The sequence below is a fragment of the Lagenorhynchus albirostris genome, chromosome X (assembly GCF_949774975.1).
Source record: "Lagenorhynchus albirostris chromosome X, mLagAlb1.1, whole genome shotgun sequence".
Classification (NCBI taxonomy): Eukaryota; Metazoa; Chordata; class Mammalia; order Artiodactyla; family Delphinidae; genus Lagenorhynchus; species Lagenorhynchus albirostris.
Genome location: NC_083116.1, coordinates 12,330,712 through 12,354,085, shown reverse-complemented (window position 1 = coordinate 12,354,085; position 23,374 = coordinate 12,330,712). Strand labels below are relative to the sequence as shown.

Genomic DNA, 23,374 nt, shown 5'->3' with positions numbered 1-23,374 from the left:
TGGAAACAACCTAAGTATCCATCAACAGGTGAATGGATAAAGAAGATGTGGTGTATATATACAATGGAATATTACTCAGCCATTAAAAAGAATGAAATTTGCCATTTGCAACAACATGGATGGACCTGGAGGGTATTATGCTAAGTGAGGTAAGTCTGACAAAGAAAGACAAATACTGTATGATATCACTTATACGTGGAATCTAAAAAGTATAACAAACTAGTGAACATAGCAAAAAAGAAACAGCCTCACACATACAGACAACAAACTAGTGGTTACCAGTGGGGAGAGGGCAGGGGGGAGGGGCAAAATAGGGGTAGGTAATTAAGAGGTACAAACTACTATGAATAAAATGAGCAAAAAATAAATAAATAAAATGAGCGACAAGGATACAGCATGGGGAATATAGCCAATATTTTACAATAACTATAAATGGAGCATAACCTTTAAAAATTGTGAATCACTATGCTGTACACCTGAAACGAATATAGTATTGTAAATCAACTATACCTCAATAAAAAAAGAAAGTTCTAATTTATTCTATTCTATTTTGCTAATATTTTTAATGTGCTCCAATAAAGCAGTAGCACTGTAATAAAGACTACCACACTAGAAAGCATACAGTTACAAATAATATTTAATGCATATTCAGATATAAGATACCTTTCCTACAAATCCTTAATTGTTACCAATCACTGCCGGCCATAAGTACTCTGTTACTTCACGTTTGGATTAATGAATTCACCATGAAGCATGTACTTCTATTCAGAAGGTCTGAACCTTAGAAGGATCTTGATCCTTTAGGGATCTAAGAGTGATCTAGCACTCCCTTCAGGAGATGCAAAGGCCCTCTGAAACTTTAAGGAAAAATTTGGGTGCCCATGTATTTTCTGGGAACAGGTTCCAAGATACCAACACGAAATAAGAACATAAACATTAAGAGCTACTGTTTATGAAGTGCCAACTACGTGTCAAACACTGTTTGATACACATCAGATACTTACTTCATTTCATCCTCACGACAGCCCTACAAGGTATGCATGTATCATCATCATCATCATCAACCCCATCGCACATATAAGGAAACTGAGACTCAGAGAGGGTAAGCAAATGACCAAGTCACTCAACTTGTGAGGAACAGAGCTTTTTTTCCTTGAATAGAGTTTTGCTTTTAGATTATGATTCAAAATTTCCATTTCTCTCCTCTTCTTAACATAAAAATGTCACCTCCACATAGAGCTTGTATCTGTCAGTGCCCCCAGCATGCCTGTTATCATACAAAGGACATGAGTTTTACAGGGATGCCTGGTGCTTGTTCAGATCATGCTCAGACTTTTGGGGGAAAGTGAATCTAAAAGTATTTGGTGACTGTCTGAAACGTGACTCAGAATCCTTCACAACACAACACTCCAGACAACTGGGGAGGAGAGTAAGATCAACTTGCTAGCTATGGTCTATTGTAGAAGACATCAGGAACTAGTACTCTGTGGAAAAGAAAGCTTGTAATCAATTTAGCCATGTTTGGCTTGGTCACAATGCTAGTATATGGCAGAGTTGGGACAAGAAACCAGGCCTCCTGACTCCTCATCAAGTTCTCCTTCTCCACTTCACAGTGTACCTCTGCTGGATGTTGAAACAGAACACCTGTCTGCCTCTTGACCCTCACTCTAGCTTTCCAAATGAGAGGGCCTTTCTATAAGATACAGAATGCATGGCAACAAAAATGACTGTGGATCTCTTATTCTGAAGCATTGATAAACTATTCTATTTACAAATAAACAGCTGCTTAAGAGAATGCACCATTCAAACAAGGGACACTTCGATTCAACATATCCAGGACATCTTCCTCTTGTATTCTTTTTTTTTTAATAGTGTGCTTTATAATATATAAATATCTCCTTTGTCTCCCTACCCAGCAATCTGTGTGAAATGGACACTCAACATCTCTCTATCAAAAGAAAGACCATGGGAAATTTTGGTTTGTCCCCTCTATCAGACATACCTTTAACAGGTGGTACCTTTCAGCACGAATTGCAAGGATTTCTTCTATCGCGGGAATATCATCTGGTAGTTCTGTCTCAGCCAGTTCGGTTCCAAAGGACTGTAACATCTGAGCCATGTCTTTCACTGTGAGGGCAAAATTTTCTATAGCCTGCAAAGGAACCCGTGATGCTTTTAATTGTATGGAAGTTCTGCCAGCATATCAAAACCTAGACCAGCAATCGTATTAACTTTCATTTAGGTATGACAGCAAACACATACACTATGAACTCTGCTGAGGAAAGCTGGCAATGCCCTTGACAATCAACTCTAACTTTGCATCTAAGCCCCTAAGAAACTGAAGTGAGGTAGAAAGTCTTCTCAAATGTCTTTTACCTAAACTTCTGTACTTATTTCTCGAACACCGATGAAAACTCTTTCTTAAAGATGCCATGTAAAGAGTAATTTGTTTTATTCTCTTGCAAAACACAGTGTTTCCTTATTCTATTAAATTCTGAAACTGCAAAATTATTTTATAATAACTTTACTTCTGAAGAGAAATGAGAACATCAAAGCCACTTTATATTTATTAGCATTTATGAGCAAGTATTAGCATTTCAAACAAGGCAATGGACTAAGGTGACAGAGGAATATTAGTCACAACAGTTCATTTCAGGTACTGGGGAAGATTTGAAATTGTGACCCCCAAAGGCTCTGCTGCCCTAAAATGTCAAGTAAGGTTGGGTTGTTTATTTTGTTTCCAAAATCAATGACTCAGAGAAAGAAGGACAACATGTAGAGACCATATTAACCCTTTGTTTACCATGCAACTCAAGGTGTCTGCTCTTTTATTTATAGCTTTATAGGTTAGTAAAGGCAAGACACTGCTTATTTTGACAATACACTTTCATACGAGTGAACAGGACTGCTGAATGAAAATAAGGATGAGGAAAATAGAATCCTGATTGAATTAAATATCATTATTTCCTTCAGAAGGGTTCCCATACCTCTGGGATTTGGAGTAAAGATTTTTATAGGACAGATTCACACCTGTGAGGCACCGGGCCCTTGCCTATTCGTACATTTCTGGAACACAAGGCATCTTTGCTACAAATCCAACTGCCCCAGGAGAATCACTAAGCTGATGAGATTAATAAGATTACTTGCATTTTTTGAGGGTGGACCATAGGCCAGGCACAATGCCAAACATTTTACATCTGTAATCTCATTTAATCTTCCTGATATTCCTATGAGGTAAAGTCTTATTCTTCCCATTTTATACTTGGAAAAACTGAGGCTGAGAGAGCTTTTACAACTTGCACAAAGTTATATCCCTAAAAATCAGCACCGCTAGGATTTGAACCCAAACGCTTGGTTTCTTCAAGTTACTACACGGGCCACAGGAGGGGGTGGGTACAGTAGGATCTCCTTACTCCCTATAGGCCTCTCACTCAAATGCCATCCTCAGTGACTCTGCATCATTTCTAGATACTTCCTAGGGAAGAAAATCAAGATGTTGAATTATACATGTTTTTGTAAAATAGGAGCCCCAGAAACCTGTTTTCCCCAAGGAGGAAAACAAACAACTCTAGAACTAGATTTCAAAGCTAACACAAACTACACGCTCTACAGTAAGGGCAAAAGAAACATACATTTCTGAAGATGATCCATTCACTGTGGCAGTACTGCAAGGTGCCGCCTAACTCAGGGGTTAACTGCTCGTCATCAATGTATGTCAGCAAATCACTAACTGAGCTCAGCATAACCACCTACATAAATAAGCAAGAAAGATACTGTTAACTGCCCTCCGTGGCATCCCTCCACACAGCCGTACAATGAACTTTAGCATTCATTTAGCAGAATGTTATCTTTTATAAACGGTTCTAACAATTCTCTCCTGTACATCCCCTCCCACATGGATACACTACCTTCCCTCAGGGAATAACAGTTGTCATTTACAAAACATTTCTCTGTAAAGCGAAGGTAATCGCCATAGAAACCCAAACACCTGATTCCCCCTGATCTAAAATGTTGCACTGTCAGTGGTCAACCTTCTGAAAGAATGTTAAGCCCATAACAAAGTAAAAGGGCTTTCTGCAGTAAATTATAATTTATCAGGAGGGACTGATCTTTGCCAAAGTACCCAAATTTATGAGCACTCTATTCCTAACTCTAAAAACGTATCAAAATATCTTTTGAAAAAAAAAGTTACTCTGAACTAGCTCAGGATGTAAGTTCATGGGAGTTCAAATACATAAAACACACACTCATTTTTTTCTCTAAAAATAAAATGTCCTGATTTTATACACATGCACACATACATATATACACATATACAACATATGTGACGTACATCTTTTTCAAAAGGAACTGCTTTGTTACAAGTTGATTAATCTTTTCCTCTATTTTAACAGTAGGAGCAGAAGACTTTTAGGCGTTTTGATTTTACATTTTGGGAAGATAAATTCTATTTTTTTCTTTTACACACTCTGTGACCACATGTAAAACATCAATAGCATGGTGCAAAGTCTTCATGAGAAAGGGACAAAACATTTAAATACTCTTACTGGTAATTTGAGTATGAAATCTTCCTGACTAAATCGAAATCCAATGTCTGTGAAAGTTCGTTGGAGAAAACTGGTAGGACGAAGGACCAAAACCAAGTGCAAGTTCCCAGGGAAGGAAGCCTATAGAAAGACCACAGGAAAGCAAGAAAAAATTGTCAAAACATGCATTCAAGTGAGCACATGGCAGAAAATATATAGTTAAAGAAAACAAATTCTAAAGTCATAAAAGCCACTAAAAGGATAAAACTTTAAAAAATGGATATTGATAAAATCTAAAAACACAAAAATAGAAATAAAACTAATGTAAGGTCATCAGGTCAGATCCTTGCAGTTCTCATGGCCTGGAATTTTCTCACACTAAAGTCAATCCCAAGTTATGAAAAATTATGCTCTTAAACTTCATTTTAAACTTAGTTGTTTGCACTCAAATTGCATTTAATCCCTGTAAAACAGAATTAGGAGGCAGGTTTCTAGGATAACCCTAAATGCCAAAGGGAGCTGAAATACTGAATACCTGCAGTAAACAATGGAAGAAAACTATTTTATGGACTCATATTTTTAGTTCAGCCAAGCAACATTCACAGAATATCTTCTACGTGTCCTACTCCATGTATTTAAGTGAATGATTATCAGGCACTGTTAACACTTGGTGTACACAAATTAATAAAATATAGTCCCTACCCAGCTTGCAAGAAAATGACAATCTAATAGTAGAGTCCATTAGTATCATTTACTCTATAGGACGATAAGTTGATCAATGAAACAAGGGAATTAGAATAATATACAACAGGAAGTGGTAGCACAGAGCATCCTAGACCTAGGAATGTCAAAAAGGTCTCCCATAAAGAGGAATAAATTGGATTAGAATCTTGTTCTGGTGCACCCATGTTTCCCAGCTTCTTAGAATACTGGCGCATAGTAGGTGGTCAAGAAATAATCATTAAATGAAAGAATGCAAAAGACAAGGAGGGCACTATGCAGAATTTGCAAGGGGTGGAATAGTATAGCCTGATATAAATGATAAAACACCACATATCAAATGCTTACTGTATACGAAGTATTTTGCCAACATTATCACAGTTCCTCTTCATAATAATCCTGTGAATTAGTTAGGCTATCCTCTTTTACAAACAAAAAATAGTGAGGCTCATAGAGTTTAAGTATAACTTGACCCAGCTGGTAAAGTCTGAGTCGGCACCCGAGTCTGCCCCACATCAAGAGGTCCCAGTCCAGAAAACTAGAGGAAAATGCTGATGGGAGTGGAGGGGTGCAGCAATGGGAGATGGTGCTAAAAAGATGAGCAGGAGCCAGATCAGGAAAGACCTTGGGTTTTTTCCTGGCGGCAAAGGGAGACTCAAGAGTTTTTAAGCAGCAGAGCAACACGATCAGATCTTCATTTTAGAAGGATCACTTTGGCTCTGGAAAAGGACAGGATTTGGACAAGAGTGGAAGCAAACAGATGAGCCTGAAGGCTGGAACAGTCCTCCAAGCCAGGGATGGTGAGTTTCTGAACTGGAGCAACAATAGCAGGGATGAGGGCAGAATTTAGGAGGTACTCTCTGCAAGGCATGATGACTGGCTGTGTCTGATGAGAAAGGAAAGACTAGGACAATCAATTTCCAGATTTTTGGCTTAAGTAACTGGGTGAATGGTACGACCCTCACTGACATGGGAACACAAGAGAAGCAGGTTTTCAGGAGGGGGATATGATACGATTCCCATTCCTTGACCTGTTGGAAGGGTCATTAGGACAATCTGATGATGTCCATCAGACAAATGGACATACAAGTAAGGAGGGAAAGAAGCCTACACTGGGAATGTAGAGTTCGGAGTCATCAGTCTCAGAACAGTGGGTTAAAGCGTAATAAAGCAAAATATGTCCAAAATGTTTAAAATACAGTCATCTTTTAGGAATGCTGGAATATTAATAATTGAAGAAAACTATAAAACAAAAGTTAATAAGATACTGTGGAGGCAGGGGTATATGGGAACTCTGTACTTTCTGCTCAATTTGCTGTGAACCTAATCCTGCTCTAAAAAATAAAGTCTACTAAAAAAAAAGAATAACTTTCATAGAGGGATAAGACCTAGACTCTGAAATGACATTCAAAACTGGAGATTTTTAAAATTCAACTTGAGATGATGATAAAAACATAAACAAGTGGCGATGAGAACTAGAGTCAGGGAAAGAGAACTGAGTGTGATACAAATAGGTAAAAGAAAGGAGCGCAAAATTAAATCAATAAACTAAACAATGATTACAAATAGACACAAATCGGGATGGCTATCTACCTGAAAACTCCTCTAGGTGGCGATATCTGTACTACCCTCTCCCTTCATGAGAAACTACTTCCCCTCCCCTCAAAATTCATATGTTGAAACTTAACCCACAAAGTGAAGGTATCTGGTGGTGGGGGCTTCAGGAGATGATTAGGGCATGAAGGTGGAGCCCTCATGAATGGGATTAGTGCCCTTACAAAAGAGACCCCAGAGAGCTCCCTCACACGTTATGCCATGTGAAGACACAGAGAAAAGATGGCCATCTATGAACCAACCAGCAAGCAGGCCCTCACCAGACACCGAATCTGCTGACACCTTGATCTTGGACTCCAGACTCTAGAACTGTGAGAAATAAGTGTCTGTTGTTTATAAGCCACACAGTCTATGCTACTCTGTTATAGCAGCCCATAAGGACTAAGACAACCTCCTATTACTCTTTTTTTTAAAAATAAATTTATTTGTTTTATTTATTTATTATTTTTGGCTGCGTTGGGTCTTCGTTGCTGCACGTGGGCTTTCTCTAGTTGTGGCGAGCGGGGGCTACTCTTCGTTGTGGTGCGCGGGCTTCTCATTGTGGTGGCTTCTCTTGTGGAGCACAGGCTCTAGGCGTGTGGCCTTCAGTAGTTGTGGCACGCAGGCTTCAGTAGTTGTGGCTCGTGGGCTCTAGAGTGCAGGCTCAGTAGTTGTGGCGCACGGGCTTAGTTGCTCCGCGGCATGTGGGATCTTACCGGACCAGGGCTCAAACCCGTGTGCCCTGCATTGGCAGGCAGATTCTTAAGCACTGTGCCACCAGGGAAGCCCAACCTCTTATTATTCTTAATATTGGTTTCTAATGAGAACTGTTCTCTTTCTTCATGACCTTGCCCTTCTAACACACAATGATTTGAAGTGGGATGAAAATTTAATGTAAAAAGTCCCACACTAGGGTTTTTCAAACTATTGCTGAGGGAAGGAAACTTTGAGGGTGCAGTTCCAGAGCTACTGATAGCCATGACCCCTGCTGCTAGAGGAAGCTTATTCCAAAGAATAAAGCCAACAATGTATATAGAGAACTGGAAGTAGAGACAGAGAGTCCCAATGATAATGTGTATCCTACCATCTATTATGCACATAATGTCTATTATATTTTATGCTAAGAATGGTACATACTTGCCATAGTTATTATAAGAATTAAAAGAAATAATGACTATCAAGCTACTCTGTCAACTCTAAAAAAATTAATAAGATAGTTGTTTTAATTTACCTTGGGTTCTTGGACCTAAAGAAGAACAAGCAGACTTAGGTAGAAAACTTTTTCGGGATATGGATAAAGGCTTGCTTAAGGGGAAACTCTGACAGGGACTTGTGAGAACTCTGGACCTACTTCTAGACTGACAGCACTAAGTGTATTTCTATCCTATTCACTTTAGGAGTTAAGCCTTTCCTTCTCCTTCACATGGGCATATTACCAGCATAATTATTATACTTAACCTGCCTTGTCCCAGCTTATTTTTTCACTTTTAAATGAAATCGAAAGCATCCTACTTTTGCCAACACTTAAAGCACTATTACTTTTATTGTTTCATGGATTCTAGGTTGATCTGCTCTCATTTGTCTTTTTGTCTCTGACTTTCCTTAATGTCATATTCTCTGGTATTGCACTGGAAATCTCTAGATGCAACACCCTAGCGATGACTAACTTAAAGCCTGGAATACTGACCCACCTCCAAAATTGGGGGTGGGGTGGGGGTGGTGATACTATGGGAGCAGAGAAGATCATGTGGCAACTCTCTGCCCTGAGGTCAGGCCCTGGTCTCTAACCTGCCACTCCTAGGAGAACAAGCAGCCAGGCCCTGGGACAGCTGATCACACAGCAGGGAACAAAGTAGAGAGGAGAGAGAAGCAGAATCACTGTTCACAGCATCCATGGGGAAGAGAGTTCAGGCAGGGTTTGCGGGTATTCAGCTGCTCCTAAGTCAGGGGTTTCATGCTGGCTGTTTTACTAAATCAGTTACTCCATCTATTTGATAAAGTGGCTTATCTCAAACATTGAAAGTGGAATAAAATGCTTCTAAAGATATTTCTACATTCTAAGGAGATCATTCTTAAGTAAAACTTCCAGATTATTTTATCATACCTTCTCCTCCCTTAATTCCTTCAAAATGTTTAGTGATTTGCTTATCACAGAAAACCTATAGGACTTCCCTGGTGGTCCAGTGGTTAAGACTCTGAGCTCACAATGCAGGGGGTCTCGGTTCAATCCCTGGTCAGGGAACTAGATCCCACATGCTGCAACGAAGATCCTGCGTGCTGCAACTAAGACCCAATGCAGCCAAATAAATAAATAAATACATATTTTTAAAAGCCCACAAATATTTGCATTTCTAAAGAAAATGCCCTATCAAGGATGAACACTTCATTTACTGCCTGTATAATTACATTTGCAATGTTGTTCCTTATAGGATAATTTTAGAATCTTTATTGAGCTGCCATGCAAATCTTCCTAGAATACATGGATTCTGTTAACCCAATAGCTACTCTCAAATCTAAGCCATTTGAAGGAATAAATAACTTGTAGGCAACAGTTATTATTTAGTAGGCAAAACTACTAAACACTTGGGTGGCACTCAAACAATTCATGTGACTTGTCAGTTATTTTTTTAGAAAACTAAATCATACATTAGATCCCATGTATGAATCCCAGTCCCACTCACTTCCCCAAATTTACACAGGTGCCAAACTAGTTATAGTAAAACCACAACCTCATGTGAATGACTTTTAATAGCTTCTCTCCAGCATAATATATATATATACACACACACATGTACATATATTCAGGACCCCTCAAAGCCTTAAGGTAGGGACAGGAGATTGGCTAGCTGGCCATGGGTGGGAGTGTTGCTTTTTATTGAATGACTATTATGAGAATTCTCCTCATTATGATATTATGACATCATACTAAGTATTTTACATGCAATAGGTTCTTTTATCCTCATTTCACAACTAGTCAGTTCCAGCTAAACGCTGTCATGTGGGAAGGTGGGCCCAGCTCTGCCTAATCTGTGATTTCTCAAAAGCCAGAAATCCAGACTTCTGTGGGAAACACGATTTTCAAAGATGGGAAACAAATGGAAAGTTTGTTAAAGCACTGGATGGTCTCAACAAAACACATGTATGGACTACCAGTTTGCAACCTTGGAACTAAAGCTTCATATATCTGAACCTGGGCCAGTATCAATCTCTGTCCACTTCTCTGGCTGTGATCGCTGGCTATGAGAATCTGGAGGGGACAGGGCACTCTTGGGAAATTTTAACCTGAAAGGCCATTTTGGCTTTAGGGTCAGTCTGCATGTGTTTGCATGTGACATACAAATAGGTATAGAGACAGATTCTATTCTTTATATACAGATGTCTGCATAACTAAAAGATTCAAGATAATCTATTCTAAAGCCGCTATTGAAATGAACATTCAAACAGCATATCACGTATCATAAACAGGATCAGATGCACATATCTTATAGCAAATATAGCACAAGCCCCCTGAGGTTTCCCATTCGGTTTGGGGAAACTACGTTTCTACATTCTCTGGTATGCTGCCTTAAAGATCTCTAATCTGGATGGTTATATAAACATGAAAAGGCACAGTTCCTATTTTCTCCAAAATCAAACCCTAGATTTTCAAACTATAAATCGTTTTTGAGAGCCTGTCAAAAAAGCAAAAAGATGTGAGCAAGGGTCAGCCTTGTTTTCTTTTATTGCTTTCTTCTTTACCAAGAAAAAAGCATGCAGCATGAGAGAGGAAACAGCACTGGTTTTAGGCACTGGTTGCAGGCTTTTTTTTTTTTTTGGAGTTCCAACATGTGACTGCTTAAAGGCGCCTCAGTAAAAATGAACATGCCGCCTGTCTTCATAGGGCGCAGAGCCATTTCTCCCGTTTCTGAGCACGGCCCCACCCCAGCCCTCGGCAGCAGCTCCGACCGGTTCTTCAAGTTAAGGTGCACAGAATTCGTTTTCTCTCCCCTTCCCCTCCTGGAGAAGACATTTACTCCCTTCTCCTCATGCCTGTCTTCAGATCACCCAGTTATATGGCCTCACGGCAGTTTGGACAGCAATAACAATGACAAAAGGCATCGCTTTTTCACTACTGAAGTCTGGAAATTAACCTTGTTTAATATTCTTTTGTGCGGCATCTCAGACAGGCAATTCATACACCCCCTGCTCGCTTTTCAGTTATTCTAGTTATTTCTTTAAAAACGCTTACAGTGGCTGATGCCACATAAAAATTTGATTATTTTACTATGAAAACAATTTATATTCCTAGAGCTTTTTCTTTGCATCTTTAGGGCAGAGAAATGCAGTCACAATAAGAGGGAAACCAGGCCAGTCTGAATGCTAAGGACAAGCTCTTTCCAGGACCCTTAACCCTTCCCAGGACATGTACTTAACGCACAGGCTGAATGCAAACTCAGACTTGCTGCCTGGCATTTAGGAATAACTTGACCTTGACATCTAGAAAATAGGACAGATACTAACAGAAAAACAAATGTTTGAAACAATTTAGCATCGTGGAGCCTACTGAACAAAACTATTATAATTTCATATTGTTATAGTTACAGAATATAACTGTTACAGAATATAAAATACTGAATTGTTGGCAATGTGACTGACCTCGATAAGGTCCACACCATCACGTTAGCATAAGTTGGGAAACATCTCGTGACCTCAAACTACAGAGAAGAGTTTCCAAGGCCGTGAGCTACTCCCGCACTCTTCCCACATACCCCACCCTTAAAGGGTACAGAAAGGAAGAGTTATTCCACAGATAGCCAAATAACTTGCCAAGGGATCTCAGGAGTGGGACAGTCCCAGGCAATACTCTTTTCCTTGTGATTCGCCCTTCTTGTCCCATATCCATTCTCAACCCCCTCACTTGTTCACACTCATTGCAATTTCCACCAAGTAGCCAGTTTAAGCCTCTCTTTGGACTTTAAATCCACTGCTACCATCCTTCCAGGTGCTACCTATCATAGCCTCTAGAATCAGCCCAACTCCAGAGATCCTTCCAAGTCAAACTATGGTGTCACCAACTGAGTTGCAAATTTTTCACTCTGGTCAGCCCCTATGCATGCAAGCAGAACAAATTTGTCTTCCACCATAGTTCTGGGCTTCAGGCTTAATCCAATCAATTTCATTTCAAGCTAGCTGTTCATAGGGACCACTTAAAGTAATTCATTTGAGAGAAAAAGAGAAGAAAGAAACCAAGAAAGGTAATAGACACATATGCTCTTCCTTAAGGTCCAAACAAACGTCATCTCCTTTGTGAGCCCTTCCCTACCAACTAGAAGTTCTTTCATAATAGTTATTTAATAGTTATTTATGAACATGTCCTACCTTCTCTACTAGATTGAAAGCTCCTTCAGCTCTGTAGCCATTCCATGTTTACCTTTGTAACCCATGTTGTGTGTGGCACAGTACTAGATGTATCTATTCACTGAGTACTTGTGTGCTGTATTAATTTGTGTGTATATTAAGGGATGTGCATCTACACGAAACAAAGTTCAGAACTGAGAAAACATCTATGCATATAAAGGAATTAGGAATTTTCTGAAAGCTTAAGTAAATTACTTTTGATAACATAAGTACTAATGTCAGTTGCACCCAGTATTGCAAAGCATATACACAGGCATCTCTTGTGCACCATGAATTGTCTGTTAAAAGTCTGAAGCTATTATTCCCATAATACAAAATCATGTGTAGAGCTGGAGATAAAAGATTCATATCCTAAACTGTAATTTTTAATATACCATTTTGTGCCAAGAGCTTTATTAGAAAATAAACCGTTTACTCACCCATTGGTGTTACTGTCATTCAACAACAATAAAATTCTTACTGGTTTATTTCCCTGATCTTACTTTTGATTCCAAGTGTCATTTTTTTCTATGACTGATTTTCACTTTCTTATTTTTTGTGTGTTGTCTTGATTATTTAAATAAGCAAGTATTATATTTTAAATCATAACATCAAGAATATTACCTTAAGTTTTGAAAGAAAAAGAGTAGCCCTGAAAACCTTGCTGATGACCAGTTAGTTATCAAATTAGCTAGTGTTACTTTGTATCTCTCCAAAATACATCTAAATATCCCTTCAGAAATTTGCTGGGAATTTAGTATACAAGTGAACCAACGATGGGAAAATTTGAAAATGTATCTGAAAGGAGAGTCTAGCTTATCAAGAACAGTGAGTCACTTTTTTTCCTTTAAGAAACAGTTGTCAACAGGCTAGAAATCTGCGTCTTTCAAGTTTGAATATGGGGAAGAAATGAAACCAGAAAGATTTCAGATCATCAGACTTCAACATTTTTTCACTTGTCCGGTAACACCCAGGAAGGGCTGCCTTTTTAAATGCTGATGAAGTCGTCTCCAGGTCTGTCCATGATATCATACTCTACTTGACCATGGTGAAAGGAAGGACGAATCCTTTTGTTAGATATTATTTTAACTGGTCACTTAAAGCTACTCTGTCCAACGATTCAAAATTGCTCATACAGTCTTGAACAAGTACCATGACGGATGGTGCTTCCTCATAAACTCGATCACGTTTAGATTTTGAAATTACATTCTACCTCCTTGGCCTTAACATTCCCCTATGTCCGTATCACAGGAATCACATCAATGCAGTCCATGCAAACACAAGACTCCATTCTCGCCCTCTGTCCTTAAAAGCCCCATTCAGCAGTTTGTGCTATAGCACCATGCTGCCGCATCCCTGCACTTGAACTTGGGAATAGGCTTTCCAGGACTGCAGGCAGAGCCCTTACCGCATTCCTTCTGAACCTCATCTTGCCTCTCGGGGGAGTTGCTTCTGCCATCTCGCCTATACACAATAACACTCTTCTTTTCCAATTGTCAATGCCACATTGATGAAATATGAGCCGCTTCTTAGGTAGTATTTAAAAGCGGCAGCCAAAAATCTCTATCAAACAAAGCTACCGTAGCTGCTTCCATTACCACCGTGGCAGCGCTGCAAAAAAACCACTATCCCTGATTCGTCAGCTGACAGAGCCTTCCCTGCTGCTCATTGTAATTCAGAGTCGACACATTCCCCCAATTACTTAGCCTGATTGAACCTCATGGATTAGCTGGTGCTGGACTGCTCAAGAAGATCAGCCTCGTCCAGGGAGTGGAGGAAGGAAAAAAAAATGACTCTCCTCCTAGGGGCTAGATGGGACTGGCTTTCTCCTCTGCGCAATTTGATTTTTAAGGTGGAATGCTAAGAATCTTTGTGAAGGTAGTATTAACTGATATCTTTAATCTTGTCCTACCCTGGTCTGTAACTTGAAATTCAATTCTGTTTGTTTTTTTTTTAATTAAATTCTATTCTGGGTTTAAGCCTTGTGAAAGGTTAATAGCTTGTGAAATTTTGTCCTGATGATAATCTAGAAAGAGCAGAACGTGCAAACTTTCTAAGATGGATAGGATGCTCTCCCAAATGAACATTTCCCCAAAATGTATAACTAAAAAATAAAAAATCTTGTCTCTTATCATTATGAAGTATAGCCTAACTGCGTAGTTTCCTTTGGAATCTAGAAATTAAGATCTTCAAATTGAATTATATAATTACTTCATAGGCACTAGTTTAAAATAATGTACTGAAGACAGTTAGACCTATCTATACAATGGCCATTTTCACCAGAAATTCTTTCTGAATGTCAACTTTTGTTCTTGAAATTGGCTTGCATTCAATATTTGAACAATATTGCAATATTTGAACAATATTTGAACAATCAATATTTGAACAATATTGCAAACAGTGTCCAATGGCTATTAATGGTTGAGATATAATTAATGTGCTTTTGAGTATGGGTATAGAAGCTCTACCATAAGCAGAAACATTTAAAATGCTAAAAAGAAACAACGCTTAAACTAATCTATAGCCAGTTACATGTCATCGTCACCTGCCGTCCCCCCACCTCCCACTCCTGCCCGACTGTTATGCAAGTAAAGCGACCTTGGGCTCAAAGCTCTTTGTTGGGCATACTTCACACTTCCCCCCTGAGAGAGCATTCCCTAGGGAAACAGAAAGGGGAGCATCACCTCCCCTTTCTGTTGGGGTCAACAAAGTCATTATTCCTTTGTTGACCCCAAATCAATACTATCAAGACCCAATTTTGTATTTCTCTTTTGGGAAAAACAAGACCTCTGTTCTAAGCAATCTATTTGATAAATAAAAATAAAACTTTACCAAAAAACTGATGCCATGTGCCAACCAGTCACTCAATGAAAATTAATCTCATCAAGCAGGTAGTTTTGGCCAAAAGAAAAAACGCTGGGCTGGGTGATAAAAAAATGTTTTATTGTAACAAGTGCTATATTTAGTATTAAATAATCGATTATTGTCATAAACTAAAGTCTGCTCAATAAGCCCAAGGACCGATCCTAAAGGCCAGGGCACAGTAAATGCCTTTTATATGATTCAGCCCATTGACAGAGCTCAATAGTACCCGGACGCCAGAGGTACTCTCTCCAAAGGAATTTTTACCTTTTTCTAAAAAAAAATTTAATGTATTTGTCTATCCACATGTCATTTGGAAAATGATAGGAAGCAGCAGGTGGAAAGGTCACCAACTGCAGTTCATGAAAATTCAATTCTTGCTCCTGACCTTGGATTCAACATGTAATCTTTCCAAAATGCGTATATCAATGTAATTCCCTCATCTATGGGACAATTATAATGATACCTGCCCACAGGACTTAATCAGGAAACGAAGAGAATCAACATTACTTAATAAATGTGAATGCCTTTGAAAAAGCAAAAATGTATTATACAAAATCGAGGTTTTACTATTTTATTTTGGTAACTTGTATGAATGTGGTATTAACTCTTCCCTTCATTGCTTAGGATTAAACACTTCTGTTATAAAAAATAAACAAAAAACTACCTTGCTGACTTGCCCAAGATGAGGAATAATTCATGCTGGGTATGAGAAGAATAATGATCTCATTCACTTTACCATGTGAGTGCCAGTGTATTTCTTACACTCGTCAGCAAGTTAGTAGAGCAAAATGAACACTGGCTCAGAAGTCCAACAACCTACATTTTTGTCTTGTCTTCACAACTAAACCAACTGCCTCTGCTGGCTGTGGCCTCCCGCGTGAGTCCGGAGACGAAAGAAGAATTTCAGATGGCTGATGACATTGGACTCTCAAAGAAAAACATATATTGATTCCCAGCTATTCTGGTCTCATAGAGGAAGTTGACTGCACGGCACTTTTGCAGACAGCCCCACTCTTACCAGCTCGGGAGGAGTCTATGGGTTCCTCACCTCCCTCTTCTTCTATGAAAGAGAAGTGTCAGACAATATGCAGATGAGCATAATAATGTAAGAGATCATCTTGGCTGTGGGCAGGATTGCATCTCTCATATTGTCTCCTTTAGGGAAACTGTTTTTTCTCTCTGGGTCTTGGAGAGCTGGGGACTAGCTTCCAATAGGGACAATATGTCATTTTGCAGGTGACTCCCTTCCCTCTCTACCCCAGGGGAAAGAAAAGTCTAGAAAGATACACACCAAAATGTTAAAAAGTGCTTATTTCTGGACGGTTCGATTATTGACTATTGTTTTAAACCTTCTTCTTTATACTTTTCCATATATAATGAGTATACAGCAACACAGCTATTTCCATTTTTAAAGCAGTTCTCATAAAAAAACTGCCTTGCTTTGAAAGGCATAGGGGACCATGAATCACTTCTCACTCAACTTGAACCATTAACTACCCATTCTTTCCTATTAGGTTTTATTTTGGGTAGAGTTGGTTAGCTCAATCTCCTCTACCAATTCGCCTCTCTAGTTTTCCACCTCCCCACTCCATCTATTTTTATTGTCTCCATCAGTATCAAAATAAGCTGTAACCCACAAACAGAAAGCATAATGCAAAACAAAGTCAAGAAGTTACTGTAGAATACAAATGTAAAATAGCTAGTGGGAAGCAGCCGCATAGCACAGGGAGATCAGCTCGGTGCTTTGTGACCACCTAGAGGGGTGGCATAGGGAGGGTGGGAGGGAGGCTCAAGAGGGAGGGGATATGGGGATATATGTATGCATATGGCTGATTCACTTTGTTGTACAACAGAAACTAACACAGCACTGTGAAGCAATTATACTCCAATAAAGATCTATTTAAAAAAAAAGTTACTGTAGAATAAATTGGTACTCACTGAGATTTTTTGGAGAGAGATTTTGAGAGAAGACCAGGTATCCAGTCTTCGATCAAGAATAATGGTAAATCGGGAGTCAGATTCATTTTGCCTACAAGATGAGAGGAAATACTCTGTTTTTCTTAGTAATAACCCAACTTTGCTAGATATGTCCTTACTTCTGATTATTTCATTTACATGTGATGTCTTGCCTGAAGACAGATTTGGAAAGTTATCACAAAGTGCTACAATGGAAAGCCAATTTAATTCCATATTCCACTACTCGCTATTTAAAATTTCTTTTTTGTCACTAATGTCAATCTTTTAAATAGGCAAGTAATAGTGTCATGCAGGTAGGCCACTAAAATGGATTCGGAATACTATGATTTGGGGCATGGGAAAACCTTATAGACAGCTGTCCTTCATGACGTCAGATGTAACTTCACGGCAATCCATCAGGAGTCAATGATCCATTCATTCATTCAGAAAAACACTGTTAAATACATATTCTTACCTCTTGCCTGCTCCTTGAGGGAAGGCAGTGTAATGGATAATAAAACTTTTATTTGCCCTAAAAAGACCACTTTCAAGCTTTAAGGGGTGCCGTGTAAATTTAGTTTTCTGGGATTTGATTTTTGTTCATGAGCTTCTTCACAATATTATGATTTTAGATTCCTGCCTTCTTAGTCTTCAGGATTAATAACCAGAAAATGTTTCCTTTAAAAAATTTGTTTTCAACCTAAATAAAATCTTTAAGGAAGCATCTGAAACTTTCCCCTTAAAGCATTCTCATCTCAAATGATTTCTAATATCAAGTAACTCCTAATCCATTCCAATATCACTTTTGAGTCTATTTAACTTTCAGTCTTCTTATTTTATCCTTGGAAGAAATGAAGAATAGCTGTCTAGCTACTGGCTAGTGAGAGTTCCTTTTAGGCGAATTAAAGGCTTTATGTATGACCATCATTTTTAACCTATCTTCTTCTGCATGGGGACAAATACTTCTAGGCCCCCAATTTGGTTTTCATAGAGCCTCAGTAAAATTTTTTTTTTTTTTTTTTTTTTTTTTTGCATTTACGCGGGCCTCTCACCGCTGTGGCCTCTCCCGTTGCGGAGCACAGGCTCCAGACGCGCAGGCTCAGCGGCCATGGCTCACGGGCCCAGCCGCTCCGCGGCACGTGGGATCTTCCCGGACCGGGGCACGAACCTGCGTCCCCTGCATCGGCAGACGGACTCTCAACCACTGCGCCACCAGGGAAGCCCTCAGTATAATTTTTATAGCAATTTAGGTAGCTGTCAGCTTCCCCTTCTAAGTTATTTCTTATCTACTCTGAAGGTGAGTCTTATGATCATTTACAATAACAAAAGCCACACTAAAACACCATTTTCCTGTTACTACATTCAAATGGGTAGCCAATAGAAAGCAAACTGAAAAAAAATGTAATGAAATGCTATACCTTGCAACAGACGTCAAGTAAGTCAGCACTTTTGCTATCACCTCTTCCGGTATGCATCTGAAATTACAATTTTCCGGAAACGTAATGATCCAAGCATTGTCCTTTCCCCGGCCACCTAAAATAGTATAAAAAAACAAATTAGCATTTATGTGACAACAATGCAAGAAAGAGGATTTTAGATTTGAGAGGGCTGGTTAGAAGACAGTCTGGGGCCAATGCAACTTTTATAAGGATGATGATCTCCACAGAAACCAAAACGGCACCATGCTCCTGCTGAAGTCTAAAAAGTAGCAGGGTGGTTTTGAAATAAAAAAGGAGGAAGAAAGAAAGGGGGGGGAGACAGAGAGAGAGAAAGAAAGAAAGAAGAAAAGAAAGGAAGAAAGAGAAGGGGGAGGGAGGGAGGAAGGAAGGAAGAAAGAAAAAGAAAGAGGGGAGGGAGGGAGTAGAGAAGGCAAAATGAGAAAAAATTTCACAGAATGTGTATAATAAATGCAGTTGAAAATAGAGCTGATCACTCATATTGGACAACCATGGGTATTGGGAAATAACTGTTTCTATACCAATGCTATGAGCCTAAATTCAAGTGAGTCACTGACAGCTTGATAACAAGTGGAAACCTTGATAAAATTGACCACTTAGAGTCATGGTGAGCATGAAGAGTATAGGATACAAACTATAGGAAATAAGTGATGTTCTAACGGATTGGTGGAAGAAACAATATAAGCAATGGAATAGGAATCTTACTAATGCAAAGAAAGAAAGACCACAAATTCTCCATGGGTTAAAATTCAGTGTGCACCCCACTCCACAGCCCTCTACGCAGCCTGGAGGATTGAGAATGAAAGCCACCTAGTGCAGGGATGAGCCTTACATGTGCCTAAGGTCCCACTCTGTAGTCAGCCTAACACCTGGGCACAGAGTGGGTGCTCAATGCATATTAGTGCTAAATGGAAGTTGAAAGATTATTTTAGGGGAAAAGTTGTACTGTGGCCTTTGAATTTAGCTTGCTAAAAGAATTTTTTTGAGAGGTTTAGTTGTAATTCTTGTTTGGCTAAATTTAAGTGAATAAAGGTACAGGATATAAAAATATTCAATATGCAATAAAACTATGACAAAGGCAAAGGAGAGAAAGTAGAATGATAAAGCAACTAATTCCAAAAGAAAGCAAAAATGGAGGGAAAAAAACAAAGAATAGGACAAATAGAAAACAAACAGTAAATGATAGGTTTAAACTGAGCCATGAATAATCACATTAAATGTAAATGATTTTGACACCCCAATTAAAAGTTAGACATCATCAAATTGGATAAAACAATCAAGACACAACTATATATTGCCTACAAGAAACACACTTTAAATATAAAGGCACACACAAAATATATATATATATAAAGGCACAATGCATTAAAAGCAAAAAGATGGAAAAAGATATATCATGCTAAGTAGTCAAAAGGAAGGTGTCTAATTTTAGACACGGAAGATTTCAGAATCAAGATTAAGAAGATCATTTGATAATCAAACAGCAGTAAATTCATCAAGAGGACATAACAATCCTAAGCGCTTATGTATCTGATAACAGAGCTTCAAAATACATGAAACAAAAATGGATAGAGCTGCAAGGAGAAATAAACAAATCCAGAATTTTAGTCAGAAATTTCACCACCCCTCTCAATAAGTGATAGAACAAGTAGACAGGAAGTTCATTAGGAAACAGTACACCCGAATAACAATCTCAGCACTGTGACTTAATTTACGTTTCTAGAACACTCCATCCAACAAAAGCAGAACACATATTCTACACGAGTGTACTTGGGAAAGATCAAATTCATTCCTTGCCTTAATCTTTACCAACGGAAACTGAAGGGAGGTCCCCATTCCCATAGTATCTGTTGAATCAAACTAGACCAAAGTAATAAATCAAAGGACGATAAATCTTTATAACATTCTAGACTTAAAGAGCAGGATGAAGAAAGATAATCATGGAAAATGAGGGCACCCACCCAAGAATTTTAAAGGAACTCAAAGGAGAAACTGTACAACTCTGAACCAAGAGATTAGCCAATCATGAAACAAAGGGCCTCTATAGGTACTGTATGGCGTAGAACTAGGAATATAAATAATATATAACATATAATGCTCTCTCTCTCTATATATATATATATAATATATAATATAACTTAGACTTGCCAAGCAACACTTAGGCAAACTATACCTGTCAAAGGAAAGAATGTTTGTTCTTGTTAAGGACAGATTGTCATTGACTAATCTATAAACCGTTATTACTGCTGAGTATCTACAAGTACTATACTAGGTAATAAACATGCGAGAAAAGAACAAGGGAGATATTTATATTCTGAATTGGGGGTTTTCAGTATTTTTCCCATTGGGAACCCTTTCTTCAAAAGAAACGACAGGCATAAGCATTTTTTAAAACAACTAGAAAAATCAGATAAGGAAAGACGTTGTGGAGCGGGATCTAGGTCTGGGAACAGGTCCTGAGGGTGGTTCTATTTGGAACACAGTTGGAAAAACACTAAGAAGCTTCAGTAAAATCCCTGAATCTCAACAGTGAAAGCATACCACACATTTATACCACTTATAAAATAAAACATAAAACCACATTAATTAAGTCACCACAATTACCGCTAATTATAATCATTAAAGCAGAGGCCAGATTGAAGTGTCCAATTAGGATCATCTGTAAAGTAAATGTGTGTTTAGTAAACCAAGCATGTAGGTATCATTTCAGGAGAAATAATTAAACTACTTAAAAGGAATAAGATGGTCACTTGTACTCTCAACACCTAAGAAGGATTTTCATGCAAACAATGCATACACTCGTAAATTCTTATCTGTGTAATACAATAAATATAAAGTTTAATGGCATAGTTCAAGTTACTCGAACACCTGAAAGGAATCTGCTTGTCTTTAGGCAAAGCTTTCCCTAGATATCTGACCAAATTAAAAAGACAAGGGTGGTTTCCCATTGCTATATCTCTAAACATATGTAATGCTTTTGAGCAGCATTATTCACAATAGCCAAAAGGTGCAAGCAACCCAAGTGTCCATCAATGGATAAATGGATAAACAAATGTGGTCCATCCATACAACGGAATGTTATTCAGCCTTAAAAAGGAAGGAAATTCTGAAAAACGCTACAACATAGGAAGACCTTGAGGACATTAAGCTAAGTGAAATAAGCAAGCCACAAAAAGACAAATACAGCAATGATTCCACTCATATGAGGCACCTAGAATAGTCAAATACCTAGAGACAGAAAGTAGAATGGTAGTTGCCAGGGGCTAGATGGAGGAAGGAATGAGGGGTAATTTTTTTAACAGGTACAGAGTTTCAGTTTTATAAGACAAAAAGAGTTCTGGAGATGGATGGTGGTGATGGTTGCACAACAATGTGAATGTATTTAATGCCACTGAAATGTACACTTAAAAATGGGCTTCCATGGGCTTCCCTGGTGGCGCAGTGGTTGAGAGTCCCTGCCGATGCAGGGGACACGGGTTCGAGCTCTGGTCCAGGAAGATCCCACATGCCCGTGGAGCAACTAAGCCCATGTGCCACAACTACTGAGCCCGCATGCCACAACTACTGAAGCCTACACGCCTAGAGCCTGTGCTCCACAACAAGAGAAGCCACTGTAATGAGAAGGCCACGCACTGCAACGAAGACTAGCTCCGGCTCACCGCAACTAGAGAAAGCCCGCATGCAGCAATGAAGACCCAATGCAGCCAAAAATAAAAATAATAAATAAATAAATAAAATTTCATTAAAAAAGAAGAAAAAAGAAGAGTTAAGACGGTAAATTTTATGTTATGTGTATTTCATCACAATTTTTAGAAATTATATACGAATACATATACATATACAAATACCTATACATATTTTAGAAAAGTAAACTTTTTTATCATGTGTAAATGAAATCCTTTTAAAAAAAACTTAATACATGATGCTTAATTAGGGTGACTTGCAGCATTTGTAATGAACATTTAAGTCATCAGAGCTATGGTGGAGGGGGAAACCTCAAAGAAGCCACCTGAGTGGTTTACCCTCTCACTCAGCCTGCACCCACCTAGGAGATGTATTCCACTTTCACCCATCACAGATTGCTGAAGACTTGCCCAAACGTCCAATATACAAGACTGGTAAGACTGGTTTTAATCACATATCTAAACATATTTCAAACCTCTAGTTATTCTCTAAATGTCCATTTTTTAGCAACTACATGCACAATGTATGAATGTTTATTAAAATATAAAAATTATACAGCCACTTATATAAGAGGGACCAAACTAACTTTGCTAATAGATTCAAACATTTATCTGGTCTAAATATATGAAAAAGTCTACTTACCAGACAGGAAGGCAATGTCTTGCATTAAGAAATGGCTGATGTCCTTCACACGGAGGAGCACCTCGGTTTCTATGTGACAAATGAGAAAGGGAGAGAAACAGCGGGCACATTAGAGGACAGCCAGAAACGCACACGTGATTTCTTATCGTGCCGAAAAGAACTCTGGGGGTCCCGCAGATCTGCATCCCCAGAAGCACTGCTGACCTTCTCCTCTCAGCCACATAAGAAAGAAATCACACTCTGGACAATATCACTGGGTAAGGAGGACCAGTGTCCTCGTTCTCACAATCTACGCCTGGGACATAAACTACTTTCACTCACCAGAAAGCCAGGGGCAAAGGTCCAAACTCCAGGACATCCAGATTTATTTATCTAAAGGGTAGATAGTCACATAGAGACACTGGCATAGTGTCTTTTACTTCTAACAATGCCTTTCACTCTGCAAAGCTTTATTAGCGACTACAAAGCACTTTTTGGATCGTTTATTGCATTGGATACTCAAAATAACCCAGAGAAAGGTATTATTATCCCATCTTACAGGTCAGGAAAATGTCA

General features: G+C 38.7%; 1 protein-coding gene across 6 annotated transcripts in view; it reads right to left on the bottom strand.

The window, feature by feature from the left end:
- Positions 1–22,844, bottom strand: part of MCF2 (MCF.2 cell line derived transforming sequence) — a 63,717-nt gene extending 40,873 nt beyond the window's left edge. For 3 of the 6 annotated variants that reach the window (XM_060137227.1, XM_060137225.1, XM_060137226.1), the window contains exons 1-4: positions 13,624–13,674; positions 4,548–4,667; positions 3,633–3,749; positions 2,003–2,152 (exon numbers count right to left, since the gene is read on the bottom strand). In XM_060137227.1, the coding sequence (XP_059993210.1) occupies positions 2,003–2,152; positions 3,633–3,749; positions 4,548–4,667; positions 13,624–13,674 (438 nt within the window). Of the gene's footprint in view, positions 1–2,002; positions 2,153–3,632; positions 3,750–4,547; positions 4,668–13,623; positions 13,675–17,018; positions 17,110–18,454; positions 18,570–22,819 lie in introns of those variants that run through there. The other 3 variants (XM_060137223.1, XM_060137224.1, XM_060137228.1) reach the window with 2 other exon arrangements.
- Positions 22,845–23,374: the final 530 nt, after the last annotated feature.